This window comes from Muntiacus reevesi, chromosome 4 (genome assembly GCF_963930625.1).
Source record: "Muntiacus reevesi chromosome 4, mMunRee1.1, whole genome shotgun sequence".
NCBI classification, from domain to species: Eukaryota; Metazoa; Chordata; class Mammalia; order Artiodactyla; family Cervidae; genus Muntiacus; species Muntiacus reevesi.
The window spans coordinates 69,463,340-69,488,017 of record NC_089252.1 but is presented as its reverse complement, the minus strand read 5'-3'; the positions used below and the strand labels follow the sequence as shown (position 1 = coordinate 69,488,017).

Below are 24,678 nucleotides of genomic sequence, written 5' to 3'. Positions count from 1 at the left end.
TTCTTTACTACATGGATCTTTTCTTTCAAAGACATGCTGCTAATAAAATGAATGATAGTAAAATACCAACTATCAGTGGTTTTTCCTTTTTAAATGGATATTTATGAAATAGTGATAGTCCCAGAAAGATATGGTTTTCTAGAAGAGGAGTAATTAAAATCTCAGTGTTAGACATTGTCCCATATGTGGTGATAATGAGCAAATCTTCCAAAAATGATTGTTCTCTTTCCACTTGGGAGCAGAACTGGCTAGCTAATTGCCTGTTCTAGGGAGCAATCAGCTTCCTTCCATGAATTCAAAGAGAGAAGGCCATGGGGTGAGGGCCTGGGGTAAAAGAAGAAATATGAAGGAGAGAGGCAAAATTCTACCTACTTAAAGCAGTGGAGGACGGAAGTCTCAGCTCCACCTCCATCCTCCCCATCCTTTATGCCTCCCCACAGGAATGAATGTTGCATTGGTTAGGCATCAGAAAGGGAAGGAGGTGGCTGGTGGAGCCAGAAACCATGTAAGTGAATGGAAAAGTGATGAGAAGACAGAAGTCTTGGGCTACATCCCTAGTAACCTGTAGATGATAGGGAAGGCGATGCTGACTTGAACACTGATGTTTAGGAACTGGTAAGCAGGGACTTCCCTGGCAGTTCAGTGGCTAAGACTCTGAGCTCCCAATGCAAGTGGCCCAGGTTTGATCCCTGGTCAGAGAGCTAGGATCCCAGGTGCTGCAACTGAGTTCACATCTCACAACTAAAAAGATCTCGAGTGCCACAAATAGAAAAAAAAAAAGATCCTGAATGCCACAACGATGACCCAGTGCAGTCAAATAAATAAATTAAAAAAAAAAACTGCAAGGCATGGAGTTTTATTTAAGGGGTATAATGGGACTGCTACTACTGAGTGTTTGGAAAACATGGACTTAAAAGATCCTATAATCAGGCAAAAAGGAGGGGTTTATGATGTTCTTAATCATAGCTACTGGGTAGTTTGATATAAAAATAAACAGCACTATAAATTTCAAGAGATGGATGGAAAAATCTAAAATTCCATAGCAGGACACAGAAGTCCCCTCTTGATAATGAAGACAGGAAGAATTAAAGCTAATTCAAATATTGTAATATGCATGGGAAAACACTTGGCTTTGAAACAAATAAATTAGTTTCTAATTATGAAACCTGGCTTCTTTACAAACATTGTTTTCTCTGCTTGGAGTGAGCTATTGAGGCAATTACGAATAAAAGTATTTTCTTATCACGGAAGAAGTGATGGCAAATTAGTTTATAAATATTTAGCAGTTATGCAGTCAAGCCAATAAAAAAGAACACATTTTATTGTCCATCATGCTGATTAGAGTCCTGAAATAGTGTTAAAATTAGGTTATGTTTTCCTCATTGGGAACTTCAGATATAATATTGTTATGTAATCCATTTCCCTCTCAGGAGTCTAATGGGTTCAAGTCAGGTTTGAATTCGGGTTTGGTCCTTGTGAAATGAAGAGGAGATTAGAAGTCAGTCCTGGAGATCACCAAAAATCTGATTCTGGAGCCTGATTTACTGGAATGGCTGTCAACAGAGTCATCACCAGAAATGGATATTTATGAAACATCAGGTTTCTCCAACTTGTGCCTGGCAGACCCAGCCGGAACCACGTTTGCTCTGTCCTCTTTGTCTGTGGACTGGTTTCACTGAGACACTGGAGCAGTAAAGAGCTAAATGACATTTAACCCCAACTGCAAGCATTTAATGTTCATATCATTATAGTAATAATAAAGAAATATTTGCTGCTATAAAATAAGCAGGATAAAAATATCTCATTTCTTGGTGAGCCTCCACAAGTTCCTTGTAATAATTCCTTGCACCTTAAAAAAGTGTGTGTGTGTGTATATATATATATATATATATATATGGAGAGAGAGAGAGCACTTCCCAATTTCATTTTTGGAAATGGGTTTATGATGCATTACGATTTACACAAATAAAAGTCTCAGAGAGCATTGCATCTCTAAAGCATGAAGATAACTTATTGTTCTGGCAAATGATAAAGCTGCTTACAGTGGCAGCTTTGATTTATTGAAGCAATTCACATACACTTGGAAAGTATATTAGCTTTGCCTCTGCCCACAAAGGGCACGTTTGAGCTGGGTAGGACACTCCAGTGATGAATTACAGACCAGATCCAACTGAAGGCAACTGGCACATCAAATGCCTAAAGGCTCCAAATTATAGCAAGAATGTGTTTTCCATGGTAATCCCTCACATGCAGTGGCATCTATGGTAGGCAAAGAAACAAATTAGGGCCTCACTCTTTTATTTCATGACAGTGATTTTTAGTAACAAAGCTTCTCTTGTTTTTTATCAGTAGAGAGACTGGCATCCCCACACTGTATCCAATATTAGCTTAGGCATGTGTGCCCTTAAAACTACAACTGGTTACCAACTGGTTCCAGAATGAAACTTGGCAGAACCATGTACCCAAACACCCAGTTTCCTCTTTGAAGAAGAGAAACATGACTCCAGCTATATGACCCACATTTGAAATCTAGAAAATTAAAACCCTAATGGAAGATCACTGGGTAGAAGATTTCACCACACTGGATCTCAGATAATCCCCCTTCACAGAAAAGAGGTACCTGAGGATAGAAAGTCTTCAGAATCAGAGCCCATTTCTTCCGAAGGCTCAGTGAGGTACCCAGAGTGACATGACGCATCAGTCACTGTGACCTGCGCATCAATCACTGAGTCCCCACAATCTCAGCCATCTCCTCTCATTATTGCATTCACCACGGATGAGCCAGTGCTGGGATTCCCTCCACTTTGCAGATGAGAACACCTAGGTAGAATGGTTACACGGCTATAAAGGCTGTGTGAAGCCAGGTCATCTAACTTCTCAGTTCTTATTTCTAACCATTGCATTATATGGGACAAATTACTTCTGCGTCATAACTATGGAGGCTGATCTGTTTTAAAGGGCTAATTTTTATCTTTTCCACCTTTCTCATTTTTGATCTCAGTAGGAGGAAACTACTTACACTCAATTAATTGAATAAGTGCTGAAAGCACTTGACTTGCATTTGCATTCTCGTGTCACCTCTTTGTTTCTTGGAATGGCTGAGCTTTGTTCCTTGGCGAGAAAGCATGCAAAATTGCATCCCAGCTGACAAGAAGGATGGGTGATTGATTTTCAGTGCACTGATGCTTCACTTAGGGAATAAAAGGAAGGAAGCGGGGCAAAAGAGAGAACCCAGTTAACTACTTGTTACAGTGTTTCTGTACTAAACCTCATGCTTTTTCTTCTTAGCTAAGCTCCTTAGCCATCACTCAGAATCAGTCTTAGACATGTCTCTAACAAGCTCTGTTATCACTCTCTCAACCCAAGTCAGAGCAGAAGGAAAAAAAAGGGGGCGAAAGCAATCCTGCTCAGAATGTGACATTCTGACAGACATAACTCAGCAAAAAGAAGTGTAGTCTTGGGATAGGGTAAGAACAATGCTGTGTTCAGTGAATCTATTCTATTTCGTCAGGTGGGAAAGTGAAACTACTTCTGCACAATTTCTATCCAAAATTTAAAATCAGTTGCTAAAAAGGATAATTTTCTTCCTTTTTTAAAAAAAACTAACCTAAGCATAATTTTCCCTGCCCTTCGGCAATAGTACATACATAAGACAATAATGTATTTCTCATGATTTAAATCCTGATGCTGTGGCTTTGTATTTAGCCAACAGAAGAAAGACAATTACTTCAGATTCTGACAAACAAAGAGGTTTTGGAAGTAACAAGTGTTAAAACTCCTTGCCATAACTTCAAAATACTTTAAAAAAATCCACTCTTGACTCTGTAAACCTATGTTTACATGTATATGGATTTTGCTCTTTCATATACAAACAAGAGAAACTAACATTTTTGTAAAAGTGGTAGATTTACACTTGTTTCTCTACAACTATTTAGAAAACTAAAATGCATATATATATATATATATATATGTATATTATATATATATATGCAAACATAAAACTAAAGCCCCACCCCCCCCCCCAACATTATCTAAGGTCTCTTTTTGGCCCAGTAATTCTGAGTTTCTCCTGATCTCTTTCGAGACCAAAGAAAACTGTGCTTGAGTGAGTAACCTGAGTTAGGGATGAGGGTGTAACACTTTCTGAGATCAATTCCTGACTTCCACACACTGTGTCGTACTTGCTATCTCCCCTCGGGCATGGAGGAAAGCAAGAAAAGATCCAAATATATCCAAGGGGCACGCGTCAGCCCTTAGAGAGACAACAAATGAGAGTCCATGGAAGACAAAAACTGCTAAACCTGTTGCCACACCACTGTATGTTGGTTACATCTGTTACATTTCTAGTGCAAGCCATCAACCTTTAAAGTCAAAGCCACCATATCACAAAGAAACATGTCTAAAAATGCTTTTATCATGCAAAAGTAGTTTTATACAGCTCTAGTTTTCTTGACAAGTATGTCTAAGAGGGACTCACACTATTCTTTTTCATCAAACTCCGGGAACGGGTGATGGATAGGGAGGCCTGGTGTGCTGCAGTCCATGAGGTCACAGAGTCAGATACAACTGAGCGACTGAACTGAACTATATATATGCTATATATATATATATATATATATATATATATATATATATATATATATTTTTTTTTTTTTTTTTTTTAGCTTACCCACAAAAGTTAAAACATTCACTATATTCTTTCATGGGACCAGAGGAGACACTAACATTTAATTTCCTAAAACAAGTGAATTTCTTTTAAAAATGTACCTTTCTGAAAAAAAACATTATTTATCTTTGGCTGCACTGGGTCCTCACTGCTGTCTGGGCTTTTCCCTAGTTGGGGCATGCACGGGCTATTCTGTGTTGTGGTGAGCGGGCTTCTCACTGCAGTGTCTCGTGTGGGGAATGGGCTCTGGGTGTACAGGCTTCAGCAGTTGTGGCACACAGGCTTAGTTGCTCCATGGCAAGTGGGATCTTCCCAGACTAGGGATCGAACCTGTGTCCCCTCACTGGCGGGTGGATTCTTTACCGTTGAGCTACCAGGGAAGTCCCCAAAATATACCTTTTTATTTTAGTGATCCTTAGCAAATCAACCCCTTCTGAAGATCCAATTTGATCAACACAACAGTCATTCACAAAGTTTTACTGTTGAAGAACAGTTTCTGAATGCTCCCATGAATATTAGAAAGTGATGAAAAATTTTGAAATAATACCCCTTAGCACACAATTTCTATACTGGGACTGGGGGTTTGCCCCTACTGAGGCCTCTGCATTGTTAGTTATGACTTCAGACTCAAGGTCAATGTACTGTATTCACTTCTGTCAAACGTACTAGGGACTTCCCTGGTGGTCCAAAGATTAGTAATCTGCCCTGCAATGCAGGGGACATGGGTTCGATCCCTGGTTAGAAACTAAGCTCTCACAGGCTATGGAGCTACTGAGGCTGTATGATGCAACTACGCAATCTGTGTGCTGCAACAAAAGATCCCTCATGATGCACTGATGTCCCGAGTGCCGTGTCTAAGACCCAATGCAGCCAAATAAACACATAATATTTTTTAAAAATGAATTCGATTTTATGGTAATCCCTAAAGGACTTGTGGTTGTCAAATGAGAATTGCTGGGTTATCATTTTGATATTGGATGAGCTCTATGTGGTTCCATGGCATTTGGTAAAGCTCTCTTCCTTCGCAGAAGGAAAACATGGGGAAGGAAGTCAACATCCACCTCCTCGCTCTTCACAAGGCATGCCACTGAAAGGCAGGTAGATGCTACAAGTTGTTGTTCAGTTGCTAAGTCCTGTCCTACTCTGCGACCCAATAGACAGCACCACACCAGGCTTCCCTGTCCTTCACCACTTCCCAGTGTTTGCTCAAACTCATATCCATTGAGCTGATGATACTATCCAACCATCTCATCTTCCGGTCCTCAATCTTTCCCAGCATCAGGGTCTTTTCCATTGAGTTAGCTCTTCTCATTAGGTGGCCAGAGTATTGGAGCTTCAGCTTCAGCACCAGTCCTTCCAATGAATATTCAGGGTTGATTTCCTTCAGGATTGACTGGTTTGATCTCCGTGCCGTCCAAGGGACTCTCAAGAGTCTTCTCCAGCACCACAGTTCAAAAGCATCAATTCTTTGTTGTTCAGCCCTCCTTATGGTCCAACTCTCACATCTATACATGATTACTGGAAAAACCACAGCTTTAACAATAGGGACCTTTGTCAGCAAAGTGATGTCGCTGCTTTTTAATATGTTATCTAGGTCTGTCATAGCTTTTCTTACAAAGCAGGCACCTACCAAGCCTTTTAAACACTGCTATCAGTTGCAGAACACGCAGTCCTAGGTAGGATTTCCTCCACGGGACTGCAAGTCACACTATGTTGGTGACTCCCTGATGGGCTGCCCTGAGGCTAGGCAAGCAGCCCACCTCCCACTAAGATCCCCATTGGGATGAGTGGGAATGATGAAAGTGGAAGACTTCTTAATCAGAATCACTGGCATATTAATACAACAAAAGTATGTCAGTTAATTACATTAGAGAACTTTTGATATTTTGATAGGTTTCCTCACCCCTCACTGTGTAATCATTTTAAAAAGACATACAGCGCCACTAATCTTAGAACTGTGTCCCTGGGATTTTTCTTCTACCACATCTAACTGTTTGGGTCTATATTTGTGTCTGCTACTGAGGCCTCTGATTCACTTCTTTAGTGATTAGTTCAAAAAGATTTCAGGACTTCACTGGTGGTCCACTGGTTAGGAATCTGTCTGCTAATGCAGGGGACATAGGTTCACGCCCTGATCCAGGAACATCCCACATGCTGTGGAGTCACTGAGTCTGTGACTCACAACTATTAAGCCTGTGCTCTAGAGTTCAGGAGCTGCAACTACTGAGGTCAGTGCTCTTAGAGCCCTACAAGAAGCTCCTAGAGTGTTCTGCAAGAGGAGCCACTGGAATGAGAAGCCCACACACCCTGACTAGAGAGTAGCCCCCACTTGCTGCAACTAGAGAAAAATCCAAGCAGCAATGAAGACGCAGTGCAGACAAAAACAAACTAAAAAAAAACCTCAATAAATTAAAAAAAAAAAAAAAACGAAACAAACAGATTTCAGAGCACCTGGTCTGTCTGAGCATAAGAATCCATAACAGTTAGTGAAAGAAGTCCTTGAGGGATACAAGGGAAACGACCCCTCCCCAGTAGAACTGAACAATCCTGGGAATGATGTTGTTTTAGAGTTTACTTGGCTCCAGAGGTCAATTCTGATTTTGAACTTCTGGCCAGCAATACAACACTAAATTAAGACTTCACAAAACTTCAACAATATGCAGATCTTTAAATTGGGGTTAAACTGGACATTTAAAACCATCTTTTCCAACATTTGGTCTTATCATTTTAGGAAATGCTGCCATTTGTTCATTCAAAAATATTGATTGTGTGCCTGCTATGTGAGGTTTATATTGACACAACTGGTCTCCACCGGCAGTAAGAGGTCAAGGATGCTTTCATTCTCCAGCCCTTTAGCCTTCATGAATCCAAGACTGATCAGGCTCAGGCGGTGGTAAAACATCTGCCTGCAATGTGAGAGGCCTGGGTTGGGAAGATCCCCTGGAGGAGGGCATGGCAACCCACTCCAGTATTCTTGCCTGGAGAATTCCATGGACAGAGGAGCCTGGCGGGCTACAGTCCATGGGATCGCAAAGAGTTGGCGACGACTGAGTAACTAAAGTGAAAGTGAAAGTGAAGTCATGTCCGACTCTTTGCGACCCCATGGACTGTAGCCCACCAGGCTCCTCTGTCCATGGGATTTTCCAGGCAAGAGTACTGGAGTGGGTTGCCATTTCCTTCTCCAGAGGATCTTCCCGACCCAGGGGTCGAACCTGGGTCTCCCACGTTGCAGGCAGACGCTTTAACCTCTGAGCCGCCCCCTAAAGCATGGCATAAAGAGTGAGAGAAAATTCATGAGGATCCGAAGGTCCCAGACAGGGTTCTAATATTCTAGTAGCCGAACAGTATCACACCTGTGGGTCACGTGGGAATAGTGTTTCATATGTGCACATACGTGGTGTCTGTTGCCAACCTCAGCGATTGAATGTGAAGAGTAAGTAAGTAAACACTGAGAAATGGTATCAGCATCTCCTTAATAGCATCACAAGTATCACTTTTACAATGTTCAAAGTATAGTCTATCTTCATTATTAACTCAAATATTTTCCATGACAGAATATCTCTGTAATTTTAACTAATCTTTATTTTTCTATCATTTACTCCCTATCAGGTTGACCAAAAAATTCATTTGGATTTTTCTGTAACACCTTGTGGGAAAACCCAAATGAACTTTTTGGACAACCCAGTATCTATCCATCTATCTACTTATTTAAATTTTTATTTTATATTGGAGTATAGTTAATTCTCTGTAATTTTAGTTTAAAATAGGTGAAAAGATAATTACTGGAAAAAATTTATGTGGAATAATAATGATGTATTCCATATGTGTGTACATGTGGGTATGTGAGTGTGTTTGTGTGTGTAGCTGTTATAGTTTTTGATTTGCATGTTGAGGCCTCTGTTATTTAAGCATGTTGTAAAACCACAACAGATCTGAGCGGATGCCTGGATGGGGGCGCAAGTGGCTTCCTTGTGGGATGACAGCAGGCCTATGTCTCCAAATATCACTGAATTTCTGCCCGGTTTTATTAGGGGCTCAATGAATAAATGCCTGATTACAAAACCACTTGGAAATTAAACCTGTACAAACAAAACTCATGATACACCTGAACAAACTTTTTGGTCATTAACATCATTGGTGGCTGCAGTGCTAATCTTTCCAGGCCCTACATACTGGAAATTCACAGTATTTTAGTTTCCACTTTCCACCATTTAATAATAAAAAGTCATACTGGTTCTTATAGTTTTCCCTCAGAGAAGATTAAAATATGCTCCGCAACGACATACTAGAGGGACTCCCCTGAAGTTCCAGAGGCTAAGCCTCTGAGTTCCCAATGAAAGGGGCCTGGGTTTGATCCCTAGTCAGGGGACTAGATCCTACATGCCACAGCGAAAGATCCTGCATGCCAATAAAGACCCAGTGCAGCCCAATAAATAAATTTAAAGAAATCCCAATAAACAGACTAGAACACTAACTCCGCTGACAATCTTGATGGGCTACCTCCATGGACATCAAGTCACAGAGGGGAGGAGGAGGAGGTGCAGAGGGCTGTTCTCCAGTAGGAAGTCCCTGGGCTCATGGAAGCAGAGACTGTATAACTGTATCCTGTTATTGTATAAAGAAGAAACACCCAGGAAGGCACAGAGGTCATGTGACTAGTTTATAAGTAGCTTCGCCTTATAAGCAGTCAAGAGGGAGGGATATATGTATATATCTTTCCTGGTGGCTCAGATGGTCAAGAATCTGCCTGCAAAACAAGAGACCTGGGCTCAAGCCCTAGGTGGGGAAGATCCCCTGGAGAAGGAAATGCCTACCCACTCCAGTATTCTTTCCTGGAGAATTCCATGGACAGAGGAGTCTGGCGGGCTACAGTTTATGGGGTTGCAAAGGGTTGGACAGAGCTGAGCGACTAACACTTTCACTTTCAACATACATGTGTAATCCATTGGCCGACTCACTTCATTGTACAGCAGAGACTGACATGCTAACACAGCATTATAAAGCTGTTACACTCCAGTTAAAAAAAGTAAAAAAAAAACAAAAACAGAAAATGCTGGTCACTTTTGTCACGGACCTTGCCTACTCTAACCCCTTCAACTTAATAATCATCTCTGAACACATCCCTTCATCTAGAGAAAGCCCACATTTGCTGCATCTGACAGGATTCTTGACAACACAGACATCTTGAAAAATATGGAGGGAAATCTCCCCCAACTTGAACCCGATGGTATTCCTGCTCATGAGGATTGTTTAGAACGCAGAGAAGGAAATAAACATCCGAGGAATTCTCAATGTAGATTAACTTTAGAGCAATGGCTCTTAAAGATTAATGGCCTATTAATTGCTTGAGAATGCATTTTGCAGAAGGTGATCTGTCTGAGCGTTAGAATCAGTAGCACTTAGTTAAAATAAAAAATAAATAAATAAAAAGCTTTTGAAGAGACTGAAGAAACGTACACTCTCTACAAAAGCAGAGTATTCCTGGGGGAGAGGTGGTACCCAGCCTGCAGTTAACTCAGGAAAATCCAGTTATCTGTACTTTTGATAAGCTCCCCTCCCCATCCTAATGCAGAGGAACCATCTCGTGAGACACGGTGATTTAGGAATGATGAACGCACCTTTTTCCAATGGCTAATTCCCAACACATCAACATCTCTCCTGAAGAAGAATCTAACAGCCCCAGCTCCGTGATGGGGTCTTTAGAATCTTTAAAGTTTCAAATTGCTTTCACAATGCTTCCGAATATTTCCAGGTAAATAACAGCATCCTAATAAATCGATGAAATTCATCTCAAGCCCCTTGAAGAGACATCAAATTCCCAGCTGATTTATTTTTCTACTTCCTGCTTCAACTTGCATGCCTGTTAGCTCCCAAAATAAAGCCATCTGCAGTGATTTCACAGAGGTTCTGGTTTGCCTGGAGCCTCTCACATCCCCTCCACCCAACAGGGGCTTCTGCTGCAAATTTAGCAGAAAGAGCCAGATGGTAGTTGTCTTGTATAAGTGCTGGCTGTCACCACCAGGCAAATGTACAGGATTCAAGTAGCTGGTCTTCCCTACAGTCCTGTGGACCCTGGGGGCCACCAGTGTGAGCTGGGACAGGAAAAGAGCTCGTGGGATGCTGCGAGCTGGCATTACTGATTCACGTCATTAACAGTCACTGTCACCACAAACCAACAACAAACACAACAACAAAGGAGGGGAAAAGAAAAAGAAAGAAAGCTTTTGGTGCCTTTTTAACTCTGTTTCACAGCCTCTTGAATAAACCCTGGCATATCCTCTCAGAATTTTTAATCTATATTTATCAATACGCACAGGGACAATGTGATGTTTAATACATGCCATCTAGTTCCAGAAGGCATGATGTAGTTCCTGCAACATTACAGTAGCTCCAAATGGGAAGTAACACATGGTCACAGTTTTTGCTCTGGTTCATTCTAGCCGGTGATGGGGAAAACGATCCGGTGTGTTAGTGCTTGTTGACAGCGTCATGAGAACTCCTGGGCAAAACACACTCGTTTTCTACATGTACTATGTTTCTGTTTTATTTTGGCAGCACTGCACGGCGTGGAGGGTCTTAGTTCCCGGACCAGGGATTGAACCTGCACCCCTTGCAGTGGGAGCACAGAGTCTTAACCGCGGGATTGCCAGGGAAGTCCCCGCACTTAATAGCTTTTTTTCAGTCCTTCACTTTAGAAAGAATGGTCAGATTTCCGCAAGGAGTGAGACTTCAGGAGAAACCAACTTGTCAACAACCTGACCTTGCACCTCCAGCCTCTAGAAAGGGGAGAAGTAAATTCCAGTTCTTTATGGTACACACACGCACACACACACACCCACACACACATGGCAGATACTAATTCTCTCTTTTTTTTTCTTTTTGCTACTTGTGCTGAATACTTGTTCCTGAATAAGAGACAATAAATCTCCTGGCAAACACTTACAATCCTGAAGTTCCAAACTGAACAGGTGGTTCAACTACCTGGTAAAAGAAGCAAAGGCCCACAACACACTAAATATCCTCCCACAGCTGACAAACTCGGCAGCACTAGAATTTAGAAATCAAAAATTTCATGTGCACACTCTCTATCAGTGTTCTGAGGAAGGAAAAAAACTCTGAGAAGAGGGATGGAGTGGGTTAGGAAGAGGGTGAGTTTGGAACATAGGCTGATGCGGGATTATTGACTTCCCGGGCCACTGTGAGAGCTTAGGACTGAAAATTACATCAGCTGGTTCCCATACCTACTGAATGATGTCCCTGGAATCAGACTTCCTAGATTCACCTACCTATTGATATCAATTCACATGCCAGTATTTGTCTTGCCATTTTTAACAGAGGGAGAAAAGCATTTTGAGCTCATGGGCACTTTTTTAGAAGCATACTTAGTATGTCATAAGTTCTGCCAAATTAATACATTACTTTTCACACCAGTCACCAAGTATGCCATCATATCCTGCCAGAATTTAGGGGAAAACCTATTATGCAAATTCATAATTGAAAATAAATGTAAGAATAAGTGTTACCAGTCATTTAAATTCAGTTTAAATGGATGAACACATTCATGTGCATGGGCGCACACACACACAAACATACACACAGACTCCTTAAAACCCCATTTCCTTTTCTCTGTTTGCATTTCTAGAAAATACCAGCTAAGGGCAATAATGAAACAATTCCCATTCACAGATGAACTATTTTCATTAATGGGAAGAGAGAGCAAGTGATTGGTAATGGGGGTCAATGGCTAAACATATGGAGGAGGGCAAGCAGTCTCGTCTCAAGTTGAGTTTCTGTGCCTGACAAACAGCAGTGTCAAGGGGCCCCAGGGAAGGAGCTAGGAAGCACATGTCTCCATGCTTTCTCCCCCAGGTTCTTGTTGCCAAGGAAACCTTCTCCTTTGTGTGGCACGTTCCCAGAGATGCTCGAGGTTGACTCCAACTCTAGAGTATGTGAGCTCCTTGAATTGTGTCATTTTAACAATGGGAAATTAAAAAGACAAGATTGCTTGACAGAAGGTAGAGAATATCCTGAAATTTCTGTGAAGCCCTCCCTGTTTGGGGAAGAGAATAGCAAAGCCAATAACAACAGTCTGTTATGAAACAGTCCTGGGATGTGGAAGTTTAAAGATAGATAGATAAGTCAGAGATTTGAAGGCTTTAATTCCCCCATCACGTATGCTTTCATATTTAATTTCACTTATTATTTTTAATTGAAGAGGAAAGGAGAAGTGCAAGAACTGTTCTGGGAAACAGTCCATGTTGTAACTGTTGTTACTATGCAAGGTATTTTGGGATGTTTGGGGTTCTCTTGGGTGTTTCCAGGTGACTAAGGCAAGGCTGGGCCTACAAGGTTGGAAGCAAGATGATTCATTATTGCTATCAAAATTATGCCACACACCACACTATTATAATTAAATTTTCAATATTGTTTGCTGCCAGTATGTACAACTATAATTACTTCCTATATTGTATCCTTATAGTTTGCAACAATGTTAAACTCACTCACTAGTTCTAGTTTGTAGACTTGAATTTTTTATTTAAACATGCATGCCAGGACTCCTCTGGTTCTCCAGGGGTTAAGAGTCCACCTTCCAATGCAGAGGACTCAGGTATGATTCCTGGTCAGGGAACTAACTTTCCACACGCCATAGAGCTTAAGTCCAAGCAACGCAACTATGGCGCCCACACACCATAACTAAGATCTGACACGGCCAAAAAATAAAACATTAAAAAATAGTAAATGTGCATGTTCATCTGTAAACACCGTTTTGCAAAGAAATATAGTGTTGCAGAACTGTTCTGAGAATCAGTTTACATGCAAGTAAAACAATAAGGTGTTTTCAATAAATAAAAATGTACTATTAAGAAACTGCCATGATCTACGATTATGTGCCTATATACAACAAGCGTATGCAGAAGTTCAAAGGCAGAAAAAGAGAGGCAAAAAAAAAAAACAAAAAACTGTTCTGTTAGCAAGGAGTTTTGTGTTTTTCAAAAAATTCTTTTAAGTACTGTGCTGTTTTTACAGTTTATAAAAAGTTGTATGTTCTAAATAAAATGACAACAATTACCACGAGGACTGCAAACTGCCACAATTTTCAGCGAGGCAGGAGCTTAACTCTCTGATTTGTCTTTTGTCCTTGGATTGTTCTTTTTGACTAGCTTCCCAGTAAAAAGAGAGCCTTTCCTTCAAGATGGACCCAGCTGGTATCAACTGAGTGTTAGGTAGTTAGAAGAGGAAAAAAGGGTCCAAAATGGCCATGGCTAAAAGACCAAGAAGGGAAAAGCCCGTGAAACAGAACAAAGGAAGGTCTGAGGACCGGAGTGAGGACCTCGGGTAAAACAAACAGCACTCCTGGCTAGCCCAATTGACATAGGGCAGGCCCAGGGGGAGGATAAAAAACATATAAAAAGAGGAGCAAAACTGGGCCAGGCGCTTTTCCCTTCTGTCTTTTAGCCACCGCCATTTTAGACTCCTTTTTCCTCTTCTATCTACCTAGCATGAGGAAGCCAAGGTGTTCATCAAAATTCATCAAAGAGTAACCCCAGTCCTTTGACCTCTATCATATAAAATTAATACCACACAGCCCAGTTAACATGGTCCATGCAAAGATGAATCATTAGAGCGATAGTTATCTATGCATTGTTTTCCTTGGGAAAGAAATGCACACAATCCCACCTGGAGCTAAGTTTGACACATCCTACTTTGTGTTCTTACAAACCCTTGAAATGTGTACTCCATTGCATAGCCTGCATTTGGGGGGGGGGGGGCGCTCTATTCTGACTCCTCTTTCTGCCATTTATTTTTTGTTCTTAACAGTTATGACTCACAATGGCTCATAAAAAGTTCAGTGGTGCTGGACCTACTTCAAAAATAAAAACAAAAAAACCAACAGAGTAAGAGCATCTGGGAAAAAACTTATAAATGCAATTTTAATGAGTCTCTAGGCGCCTTTGAGGAAATGGTGTGGGAATCAGGGAGAAGATGTCAGTGGGCGATTAGGGATTGGTGGCTGTCCTCGAAGGCCATCACAGTCCTCGCTGCAGCCAGGGAAGATGGGCTGACAATTGTGAAAAGAACCTGGAAGCAACCACGCAGGGGAACTGTGGCCGTTTCAGGGATCTGAACAAGAGCATGGGTGTGAAGTCTACTGCATGCTGCTCTTGCAGTGAAGAGCTGTGCAAAAATTCCTCTGCCATGGAATCTTGCTGTTACAAGTGAGTTAGGGATCCTACTTGAAAGCAGGCAACCTCCATCTGCTTTCAAGAGGGTATGTGAGCCACTGTGCGTCTTTGAGAATTACACTAATTTTACGAGCCTCCAATAATCCTGCAGCCTTCCTGGGTTACAGTCACTGCTGTCTGGATCCAGAGCTATCGGGTTTATGAGGCATCATGTGGACAGAGAGGCCAGTGGCATTTCAAAGCTGAAGGGGGTGATTACAATTTTGTGCTTGTGCTGCTGGTCTGAAGAAGGGCAAGCTAGGACTTTGTGAATAAAGTAAGTCCATGCTGAATGGCTTGGCTGAATATATATATATATATATATATATATATATATATATATATATATATATATGGTGTCCCTAAAGAAATAGTCACATCTGAAGACAGAGGAAAAAAGAAAGAATTTTAGTATTAGTTGCTCAGTTGTGTCTGACTCTTTGCGACTCCATGGACTGTAGGCTGCCAGGCTCCTCTGTCCATAGAATTCTCTAGGCAAGACTACTGGAGTGTGTTGCCATTTCCTCCTCCAGGGGATTTTCCCAAATCAGATCGAACCTGGGTCTCTTGCACTGCAGCTAAATTTTCTACCACTGAGCCACCTGAGAAGAGGAGACTATTTCAGGGCTACTTCTTTGAGATAGTGTCCTTTGATGTTAGTGATTTGCACAGTTTTCTATTCAAAATTAGAAAAACATCAACAATGTTAAGCAATAGTGAACTCCTTGGAATGACAAATTTAAACACTAGGCTAATAATTTTTTCTGTGGGTACCATGTTAGCTTGGAATTTGGAAAGCAAGATATAAATAACATAATTCAAGATGCCGGTCACTGTTTTATCACCACAAATTTCTAAGTGAAACCAATCCCTGAAGGCTCACTTGATGCTCGCTCTAGGGACAGCACTGGAGACCAAGGATAGTCTGGTACATTTCATGCTCTACGTGGGAACGTAGGGAAAATCCATCTCATTTTTCTGAATCATCTGAATGTTAGATTGTGGATGTCTTTGGGAGAAAGTAGTGTCCTATGCCCTTAATGGCAAGGGATGTGTAGAGTGGAAAGAAATGAGATTGAAAAATGAAAGTAGAGGGGGAAATGCAGACAATAAACAAACGAGATGTAAGAGACAAGCACCCAGAGTTTGCAGTTTTGGAAAAATCTTATTTAATACAAGGAAAGATGAAAAGGAAAACAAATGACAAACAGGAGAGACAGACTGACTGTTTATGCAGAGTTAGAATTAAAGACAGAATATAGGGACTTCCCTGCTGGCCCAGTGGTTAAGACACTGCACTTCCACTGAACCCATTGACAATCCGTGGTCTGGGAACTAAGATCGCACATGCCGTGCGGCCAAAAAGTAAATATTTTTTTTTAAAAATTAATAAAAGATGGAAAATAAAATAAGAAAATAGATTTAGGGATGGGAAGGAAACAGAGACCATGAAGAATGAAAAAAAAATTTTTTCTAAAGAAAAATGCTGCTGAAAAATGAAGTCATTCATAGACCTAGGTGACAGCAGAAATTGCTGGCAATCAAGTTGTAGGAAATTAAAAAAACGCAGCACATAAAAAGGGAGGGTCAAGACATGTATGGCACAAAGCATCTTAAATTCTCTTAGTTTACTTTGGCTTTATGTCATCAGGTAAACCTAACACCTTGGAACAAGTAGTTTGCATTCTCTGGCTATCACTATTGCATTCACATTCTCTTAGGACAATCACACGTGAAAGATGTTAGAGTTTTCAAAAAACAGTATTTGTGTGCTTTTCTGGCCACAATTCTTTCCTTATGATCCTCTAATATGACTCGTTTTTTCTTTAACAAGCAATGTTTTCCACTTTCGTTGCATAAGACAAAGAAAAGAGATAATGTTATGATCTGTCTTACTTACGATCTTTACAGAAGAGCAGAAAGTCTGTCACAGTCCTGTTTAACTGCGCAAAATTAACACCAAAAGTACATAAAATGCAAAGTGTTAAAGTAACTATTTCAAATTTGTTGAATAAATTCTTTTACCATGACCTGGGGGACAGAGGGACTTACCCATCTATGTTGCTTTCTGAACCTGTAAGATTTTCAGACCTAAAAATAGCATGATTCCTATCATTGCTTCTAATAGTGTTAACTTTTCCCAGAATCCCAGCTTAACACTTCTCATTCCTATTTCTGTAAATGGAATAATTAGACCAATTAATGAAAGAAACACATGAACATTTCCATAGAAACCTTTTCCAGACTGATATTTTCGGAACAGTGTGTTCCACAAGGATTTATCCATGTGACTTCCTCTGATGTTAACAGATATCAGACAATTAAATTCTCCTGTAACTGTTTTATAATTTACCCCCTCTGCTCTTAGGAACATAACAATGCAGACATCCAAAGTGCAATCACTTCCTTAGAGTTGTCAAGTATAAAAATTTTCCCATCGCTTCTCTGAGTGTTTATTGGTTATATATTTGTTCTCAAATGAAAAAAAAAAAGATTTGTGAGGTTTCAAATATTAAAATGTATGGAAATTCTATGAAGGGTAATTAGGAAAATAGTTCTTTTTAAAAAAAATAATCATCAAATTTGGGAAATAAATTTAAGATAAAAAGAGAAGGTCCCAATTTCTATAAATGAGCATCTCTTATTTGTCACACTGGTCAACCACATTCTTTCTTTAGCTCTAATCTCTGATGCTCTGTCTCCTCAGCTTAGCCAATCCTGAGAGGGAAAGAAGTCAAGGTGGGGAATATCATCCTAAGAACAAAGACAGAGAAAATGTTTTTAAAGATAAAAGCCTTCTCAATTACATTGAAACTGACTGCTTAATAAGTAAGGCTAAAAGTACAGGAGTCACTGTCAAGTTCACTCAACGGTTCTGGTTAAACAAATTTATAGACTCCATTAAGCTACATTTTGCCCCATCCCAAATGTGTTTCAGAACAACATTAAAGAGGCAATAATCTTCCTTCTCAGTAGGAGCTGTTAATAGGAACAATATGCTATTACAACAAGAAATATTACTCCTAAAAGAAAGAAAAAACTAAGACGTTGCTTTTCCTATCAGGAAAGGAGCACAGGCTTTGGTTTATCTTCAGATATACACAGGTCACAGATAATTCTATCTTCCTGCCAGGAATGCCATCCAACTCCATTCCATTGTTGTACTTCCAGAAGGCAACTAAAACGGTTAAAGGAAAGCTCTGCTACAGCCAAAGGAGGATGTGGGTAGGTTTCCAGGGCCTGGTTATTCCCTGCCATCTGAATACTATCAAAACTAGTCACATGTATGACTTCTGATGGGAGCATTATTACTTTATAGACATTCCCAAATTGCTCAGTATATGAAAATATAAATAGGGGGCTTCCCTGGGGGTTCAGACAGTAAAGAATCTGCCTAAAGTGTGGGAGACCTGGGTTCAACCCCTGGGTTGAGAAGATCCCCTGGAGGAAGGCATGGCAACCCACTCTAGTATTCTTGCCTGGAGAATCCCAATGGACAGAGGAGCCTGGTGGGTTACAGTCCATGGGGTCGTGAAGAGTCTGACATGACTGAGCGACTAACCACAGCACTGCGGGTCCAGTGGTTAAGACACCTTGCTTCCACTGCAGGGGGCGTGGGTTAGATCTCTGGTCAGGGAACTAAGATCCCACATGCTATGCAGCACAGCCAAAAACAAGCAAACAAATGAAAAGAAAATCCAAACTTATAGTATCCCTGAATATGATCTATGACATAGTCCTTGGGCATTTAAATTTTGAAAAAGATGTGTATATTTGTTTGTTGAAGTGGACTGGTTGGTTAGGGTTCTTTTACTTGATTTTGTGACACTGAATTCTATGCTCTTTTGATGCTTAAATTGGAGGGGTGAAAAGTGAAAGTGAAGTCACTCACTCATTTCTGGAGGGGTAAGCAGCTTTCATTTAATATTTTAAACCTTCACACATTTTTCTCTCACTCACACACATATGCTCCCTGGCTCTGATGAGAGAGACTCCACATTGGGTAGGAGATTGATCTTTGGTTTCCTCATCTAGCAAAACTGAGTGTTTAACTTCCATTTCCATTTCTATCAGTAGTACTATTTAAATCTCATGATGACTGGTGAGCTGAGTGTAAGATGAAGTCCAAGTGAGGTTTACCTTAAATACTAATGAAAAAAATGAATCAAGTTCAAAAACTTCTAAAGACCTCTACCATTGCCTCCTGCAAGAAATCCCATCTTCCCTATCACAAGGCAGGGTGGAGTCTCACCAACACAACACAGTGACCTGAGCAGAGCAGAAAGAAATTAGGTAAGCCTGCAGAAGCCCCACAAAAGCTGCAGGGGGGTTTGCAATAGGATGTAACCTTGTTACGATTTCCTTTTCATTGTTTCCTTTTGAACTACAGTTTTAAAAGTAAAACACTGTCATGGAAAATGCTCTATGAAATCAGTTTTTATCCAAAATGCATCATTTAGCAGATGGTTGGGAGCAGGAGAAAGTGGGAGAGGAAAAGGATTTAAAAAGAAGTGAGAGGCATCTCCACAATTTTCAGAATCTACCTCAAAAGATCCATAGGAGTTATAATCTAGTCTAACTTAAGATTCCACCAAGTTTCACGTATTTTTTCCCCCTTTCTGCTCTGAAGCCATCCATGTTCTCTTCCTATTGTTCTATTTTTTTAAAATTTTTAATTGGAGGGTAACTGTTTTACAATATTGTGTTAGTTTGTTTTCATGACAATCAAGAATACAGAATCTTTTGCTCTATCAGGAAAGCAGACCACTGGACTGTCCCTTGTAAAGCAGTTACCCTCATGATTTTCATACCTAGACCTAAAGTCGTATTACTGCTGCTAAGCAACAGGGCTGAAAGCCTGGTGTGAGAGAGACAGGGCAGCAGCTTACAGAAGACCTCACCCAAACTCCACTGGTCACAGGGCCTTTCCCTTCCTGATGATGGAATGGGATTTCTATGGAATGCTTCCAGCTTCTTTTAGGAAAGGAAGCATTTCTTGTTTATTTGGGAAAGGAACCAACATGCTCCATATAGCTACAGACCTCCCTCCATCCTTAGACTTCAGGGGTATGGGGTTGGAAGGTGCAACCTTTGTCTTGAGATTCATTTCAGGACTTTAGGAAGTCTTATAGTTGGAGTTGTGAATTTCCACCTCTCTGCAACAGACAGAATGAGCAAATAAAAATAAGCACAATTATAGAAGATCTGAACAACAAAATAAATAGGATTTGACTGAAATGTAGAGAACATTCCACCTAACAACAGAATACCCATTTATTCCAAGTGCTTAAAGGAACATTCACCAAGGGAGACCATATCCTGGGCTATAAAACCAACCTCAACAATTTTATAAGAACCGAAATCAGTTATAGTTTTTGACAAAAATGAAATCAGTCTAGAATCAATAACAGAAATACACAGGGAAATCTCCAAACACTTGCACATTAAACAACACACTTCTAAATAAACCATGGGCCAAAGAGGAAATCTCCAAGAAAAGAAACAAATACATACAAATGAATGAAAATATGACATATAAAAATATGTGGGACACAGCCAAAGTAGACTTGACAATGAAACTTAGAACATTAAAATCTTACATTAGAAAAGAGCAAAGGTTTTAAAATCAATAATCCAACTTCCTACCTCAAGAAACTATAAAAAGTAGACCAAAATAGGACTAAAATAAGCAAAAGGAAGAAAATAAGAGCAGAAATCAATAAAATTGAAAATAAAAAAGAGAACATTAATGAAACAAAGAGGTAGTTCTTTGATAAGATCAATAAAATCGATAAATTTAGCAAGATTGTCTGATTCTTTGCGACCCTGTGGACAGTAGCCTGCCTGCCAGGCTCCTCTGTCCATGGGATTCTCCAGGCAAGAATACTGGTGTGGGTTGCCATTTCCTCCTCCAGGGGATCTTCCAGACTCAGGAATTGAACCCAAGTCTCCTGCATTGTGCGTAGACTCTTTCTCAGTTGAGCCACCAGGGAAGCTCTAATGAAAATTAAGAGAATTTTAAAATTATCATTATCAAGGTAGAAGAAGTTATCACATATTCTGCAGCTATTAAAAAAATAATAAAGGAGGGACTTCCCTAGTGGTTCAGTGGTTAAGAATCTGCCTTGCAATGCAGAGGACGCAGGTTCAATCCCTGGCTGGAAGCTAAGATTCCACATGCCACAGGCAACTAAGCCTGTGGGCCCCAACTACTGAGCCTGCACAGACACCTAGAGATGCCCGCATGCCACAACAAAGAACCCCTGAGTTGCAACAAAGACCCAGTGTAGCCAAAAAAACACAAAAGAAAAGAAAAACAAAGGAATAATAAAGAACTACTGATAACTTTATAGCCATAAATTCTACAACTTAGAAGAAACGGGCCAATTCCTCAGCCACCACAAACTACCAAAGCTCAGCAAAGATAAAATGGATAATTGGAATAGTCTTATAACCATAATGAATTCATAATTTAAAAGTACCACACATTATTTTCAAATAAAAAGAAAACAAAATATTTCTGATTCTGCAAATTTCCAGGCTCTGACAGTTTCACTGGAGAATTCTAGCAAACATTTAAAGAAGATTTAGCACCAGCATGATGCATTTTGACCAGAAAACAGAAGAGCAGGAAACACTTTCTAATTCATTTTTTGAAACCATTAGTACTCTAATACCCAAATCAGGATGTATTCATTCCCAAATGCCTAGTTAGGAAGGTATATGGGGCTTTACAAGCTCATTTTTGTTGCCATTTGGGCATGCCCAAGATCTTGGAGAACCAAGAACAAAGCTATATATACAGACATTTTGCTTTTTAAGTCAGTTGAAAGGGGAATTTGGAATTGGAGACATGATCTAAAAGGAACTCTAATTTTTTTCCTTCCCAGTGTGTGATTTGTATGCAGATGTCTCAGCTGCTCTCTGCCATTTGTCCCTGACCAGCTCTGTAAAATAACATGGAAGCCCATGTGAGTTGGGAGGCAAGAATCCAGGTTTCCAAGTTGTTCTGCTATTAAGCCAACTTGTGTACTTAGAGAATTAGTTATACATTATCTGCCTTGGTAGCATGCTGGCTTAGTTACCAGCATGTTAATTTCTATAGGATCATCCATACCAGGAAGTAAGGGCAAAACTAGTAAGTGTATTTATGCCATTATGATAAATTGGTTGACACGCAGGCTTAGGAGGCTTCCTCTGTCAGAGAGTCCACCGACACAGCGGCTCCCCCAAATTACTCGCCATGTCCCTTTGGGAAGTCGCTGTTGGTGCCGCTAAGCTTGGCAAAGAGCTTCCCAGCTGTAGGGCCCCAGAGCCCCTTCTCCCATCACGGAACCATTGCTAAGCGGTGTTCCTTGGGTTTTATTAGCAGAGGTGATTCTCAGGGAGATCACCAGCTGACCCCCAAACACTCAGTAAATTCAGGAGAGGTGGAAAATGCTGGGGAGTGTTAGGCCTGATGTCAGGTGTGGGGCTCACTGAGCTAGGAGCTCAGGGCCCGCACGTGCACACCATGTTATCGATTTCAAGGACGAGGCTGTGCATGTATCGTTTTGGCATTTCTCATCTCCCCACCCCCACAGATACATTAGCTGCCACTCACTTCCTTGACACCTGACGCACCAGCTGCTATTTTGAGCAAGATACTGACTTAGAATGCCTTCTTCTAATTACGTGTCATTATCTCGCCTTGGGGTGGCAGTTCCCTGGTGACGTGGAGCCACGGGACAAGTCAGAGCCACTTGGTTGTCATAAATGCTACCAGTTAGGTCTCCCTGAGATGGGGAGGGTAGTTTCTGCATCCCTAAATTCTCCCACAGTGTTTAAAAGAGAACAGAGAAAGGTCACATGGATTCTCCCTTGTGTTAACATGCACCAGTGAAGGCAGTGGGAAGTCCGAGGCTTGTTCTAAAAATCTTATTCTGTTACCTAGTTAATAGATTCATCCAACTTATTCAGCCCCTCACACAGACCCAGAGCTCACAGTGCAATAGGTTCCCGCCCTCTGGATCTGCCTTCTTGTATGTGAATTATACCCTAACACAGGACTAACATATCCTTCAGAAAACTCTCCAACAGTGGTACTCAACTAAAATTTTTAATATTCTTATAGTTAGATATTGACATCTTTCTTCTTTTAAAGGTATCAGTAACCAAAAGGGAAACTTTGCTATAGTCTCTGGACCAAGAGCTAGAAGATTATAAATTAACTCTTTGATAAACATGAGCAGACAAAAAAAAAAAAAGAGAGAGATAGTTCAGAATACAAACAACACATCACTAGAGATTGTATCTAAATTGACAGTACAGTTACCACCAGCTTGAAAGAGATAACATTTTCCAACAAGGAGAGGAAAGATGGCCAAACACCTATCTTAAAATAACTAATCATTAGAAGTCCTTTAATGCTCTCATTACTGCAAAAGTGTCAATTCAGAGGTCAAAATATATTCTTTCCGAAACTGACAGAGGTGAAAACAAGGCAAAGTCTGGGTGCCTGCTATACGTGTCCCTGTCTTTAAGCAGGGACTTTAAGCAGGTCGTGAGATGAACTAAAGAACAGACACCTACTCCCAACACAGTTAATAAATGATCCCTCCCACCAGTACCACCAGCATGAGTATTCTCCCAGTGGGGATCTGCACTCATCCTTGGAAAAGACGGTGCTTTCGGTCACAACGCCCAGAAGCCGCGTGTTTCCTGTATGTCCCCCACGCCCACGTCTCACCCATCACAGAGGCACATACACAGACCCAGTGCGCAGGTCGGACGACAGACGGGAGCACGTGCTCCAACACGCCGCCCTACTCACGGAAGGCAGGGGCCCCGGCCGGGGTCTTCGGCAGGAGCGGCGGCGGCTCCCCGCACCGTGCGGGCAGCGGGAGGGACCCCGTGCGTCCCCGGCGCGGGTCCCTGGCGCCGGCCGGCTTCCTGCGGCCGTGGGGTGGCGGCGTCCCGTCAGGAGTGTGGAACAGTAGGGAAAGAGACCGGTTCACTGTGAGACCTGCTACTCACTCTCGGACAGTGCCTCGGCCCCCCTTCCCACTGCACAGCGGCTGCCGCGGCGGCGAGTGGCCCTCCAGACCGTGAGCCCGGCGCCGGGCCACGCGGACACAGGCGGGCGCTCAGCGACCTTCTTCTCCAGACACTGCATTTTTTTTACGGCGCTAGGTTGCCCAGCCTTAAGGACAGGGGAAGAGTCTCTCTAGGTTGAAAACGGGTGGGGGATACTATGAACGAGGAAGATGGGGAGGCGGTGGGCTCTCAGCTTTCAGAGAAACAAAGAGGGTCCCCAAGTCAGTTATGCAGACCGTGTTTCGCGTGCATGCTGGGGAGGCTGGGTAACGTGGGTTTCACCTCGTGGGACCTGTCACTTCTCCACACAGAGTTCATCAAACGCTCCATTATCTTCCCCGGGAAAGGGAAATGAGCTGATTTGAACTGTGAAGCTTGGATGCTCATCCAAAGAGGACAGCTGAGAGATTTATGTGCAAAATAACTGAGCTGGAGGAGGAAGTGGGCAACACATTCCAAGTACCTGCTGGCTGCGCAGTCGGCGGTATTTGCTGGCCCCTCTGAGCGCTGAACTGAACCGAGGCCATAGGCCGGTACTGCTGCGTGGTTGAGGTAGGGTACTGACCAGACGGATAATAATACACAGGCATCTGGGGAAGGAAGGGAACAATGGCAGGATGTGAGGGCTGCAAACGGAGTAATGTTTTTAAACATAAAGTATATTGTCATCTCATGACATAATGTGAGTACAGTAAATTGCAAAGATGGCCACGC

The 24,678-nt window shown here is 41.5% G+C and overlaps 1 protein-coding gene across 15 annotated transcripts in view; it reads right to left on the bottom strand.

The window, feature by feature from the left end:
* The window catches only part of ARPP21 (cAMP regulated phosphoprotein 21), a 158,016-nt gene that overhangs the window by 27,258 nt on the left and 106,080 nt on the right, over positions 1 to 24,678 (bottom strand). For all 15 annotated transcript variants that reach the window (XM_065932953.1, XM_065932960.1, XM_065932964.1 and 12 more), the window contains one exon: positions 24,428 to 24,554. In XM_065932953.1, the coding sequence (XP_065789025.1) occupies positions 24,428 to 24,554 (127 nt within the window). The remainder of the gene's footprint in view (positions 1 to 24,427; positions 24,555 to 24,678) is intronic.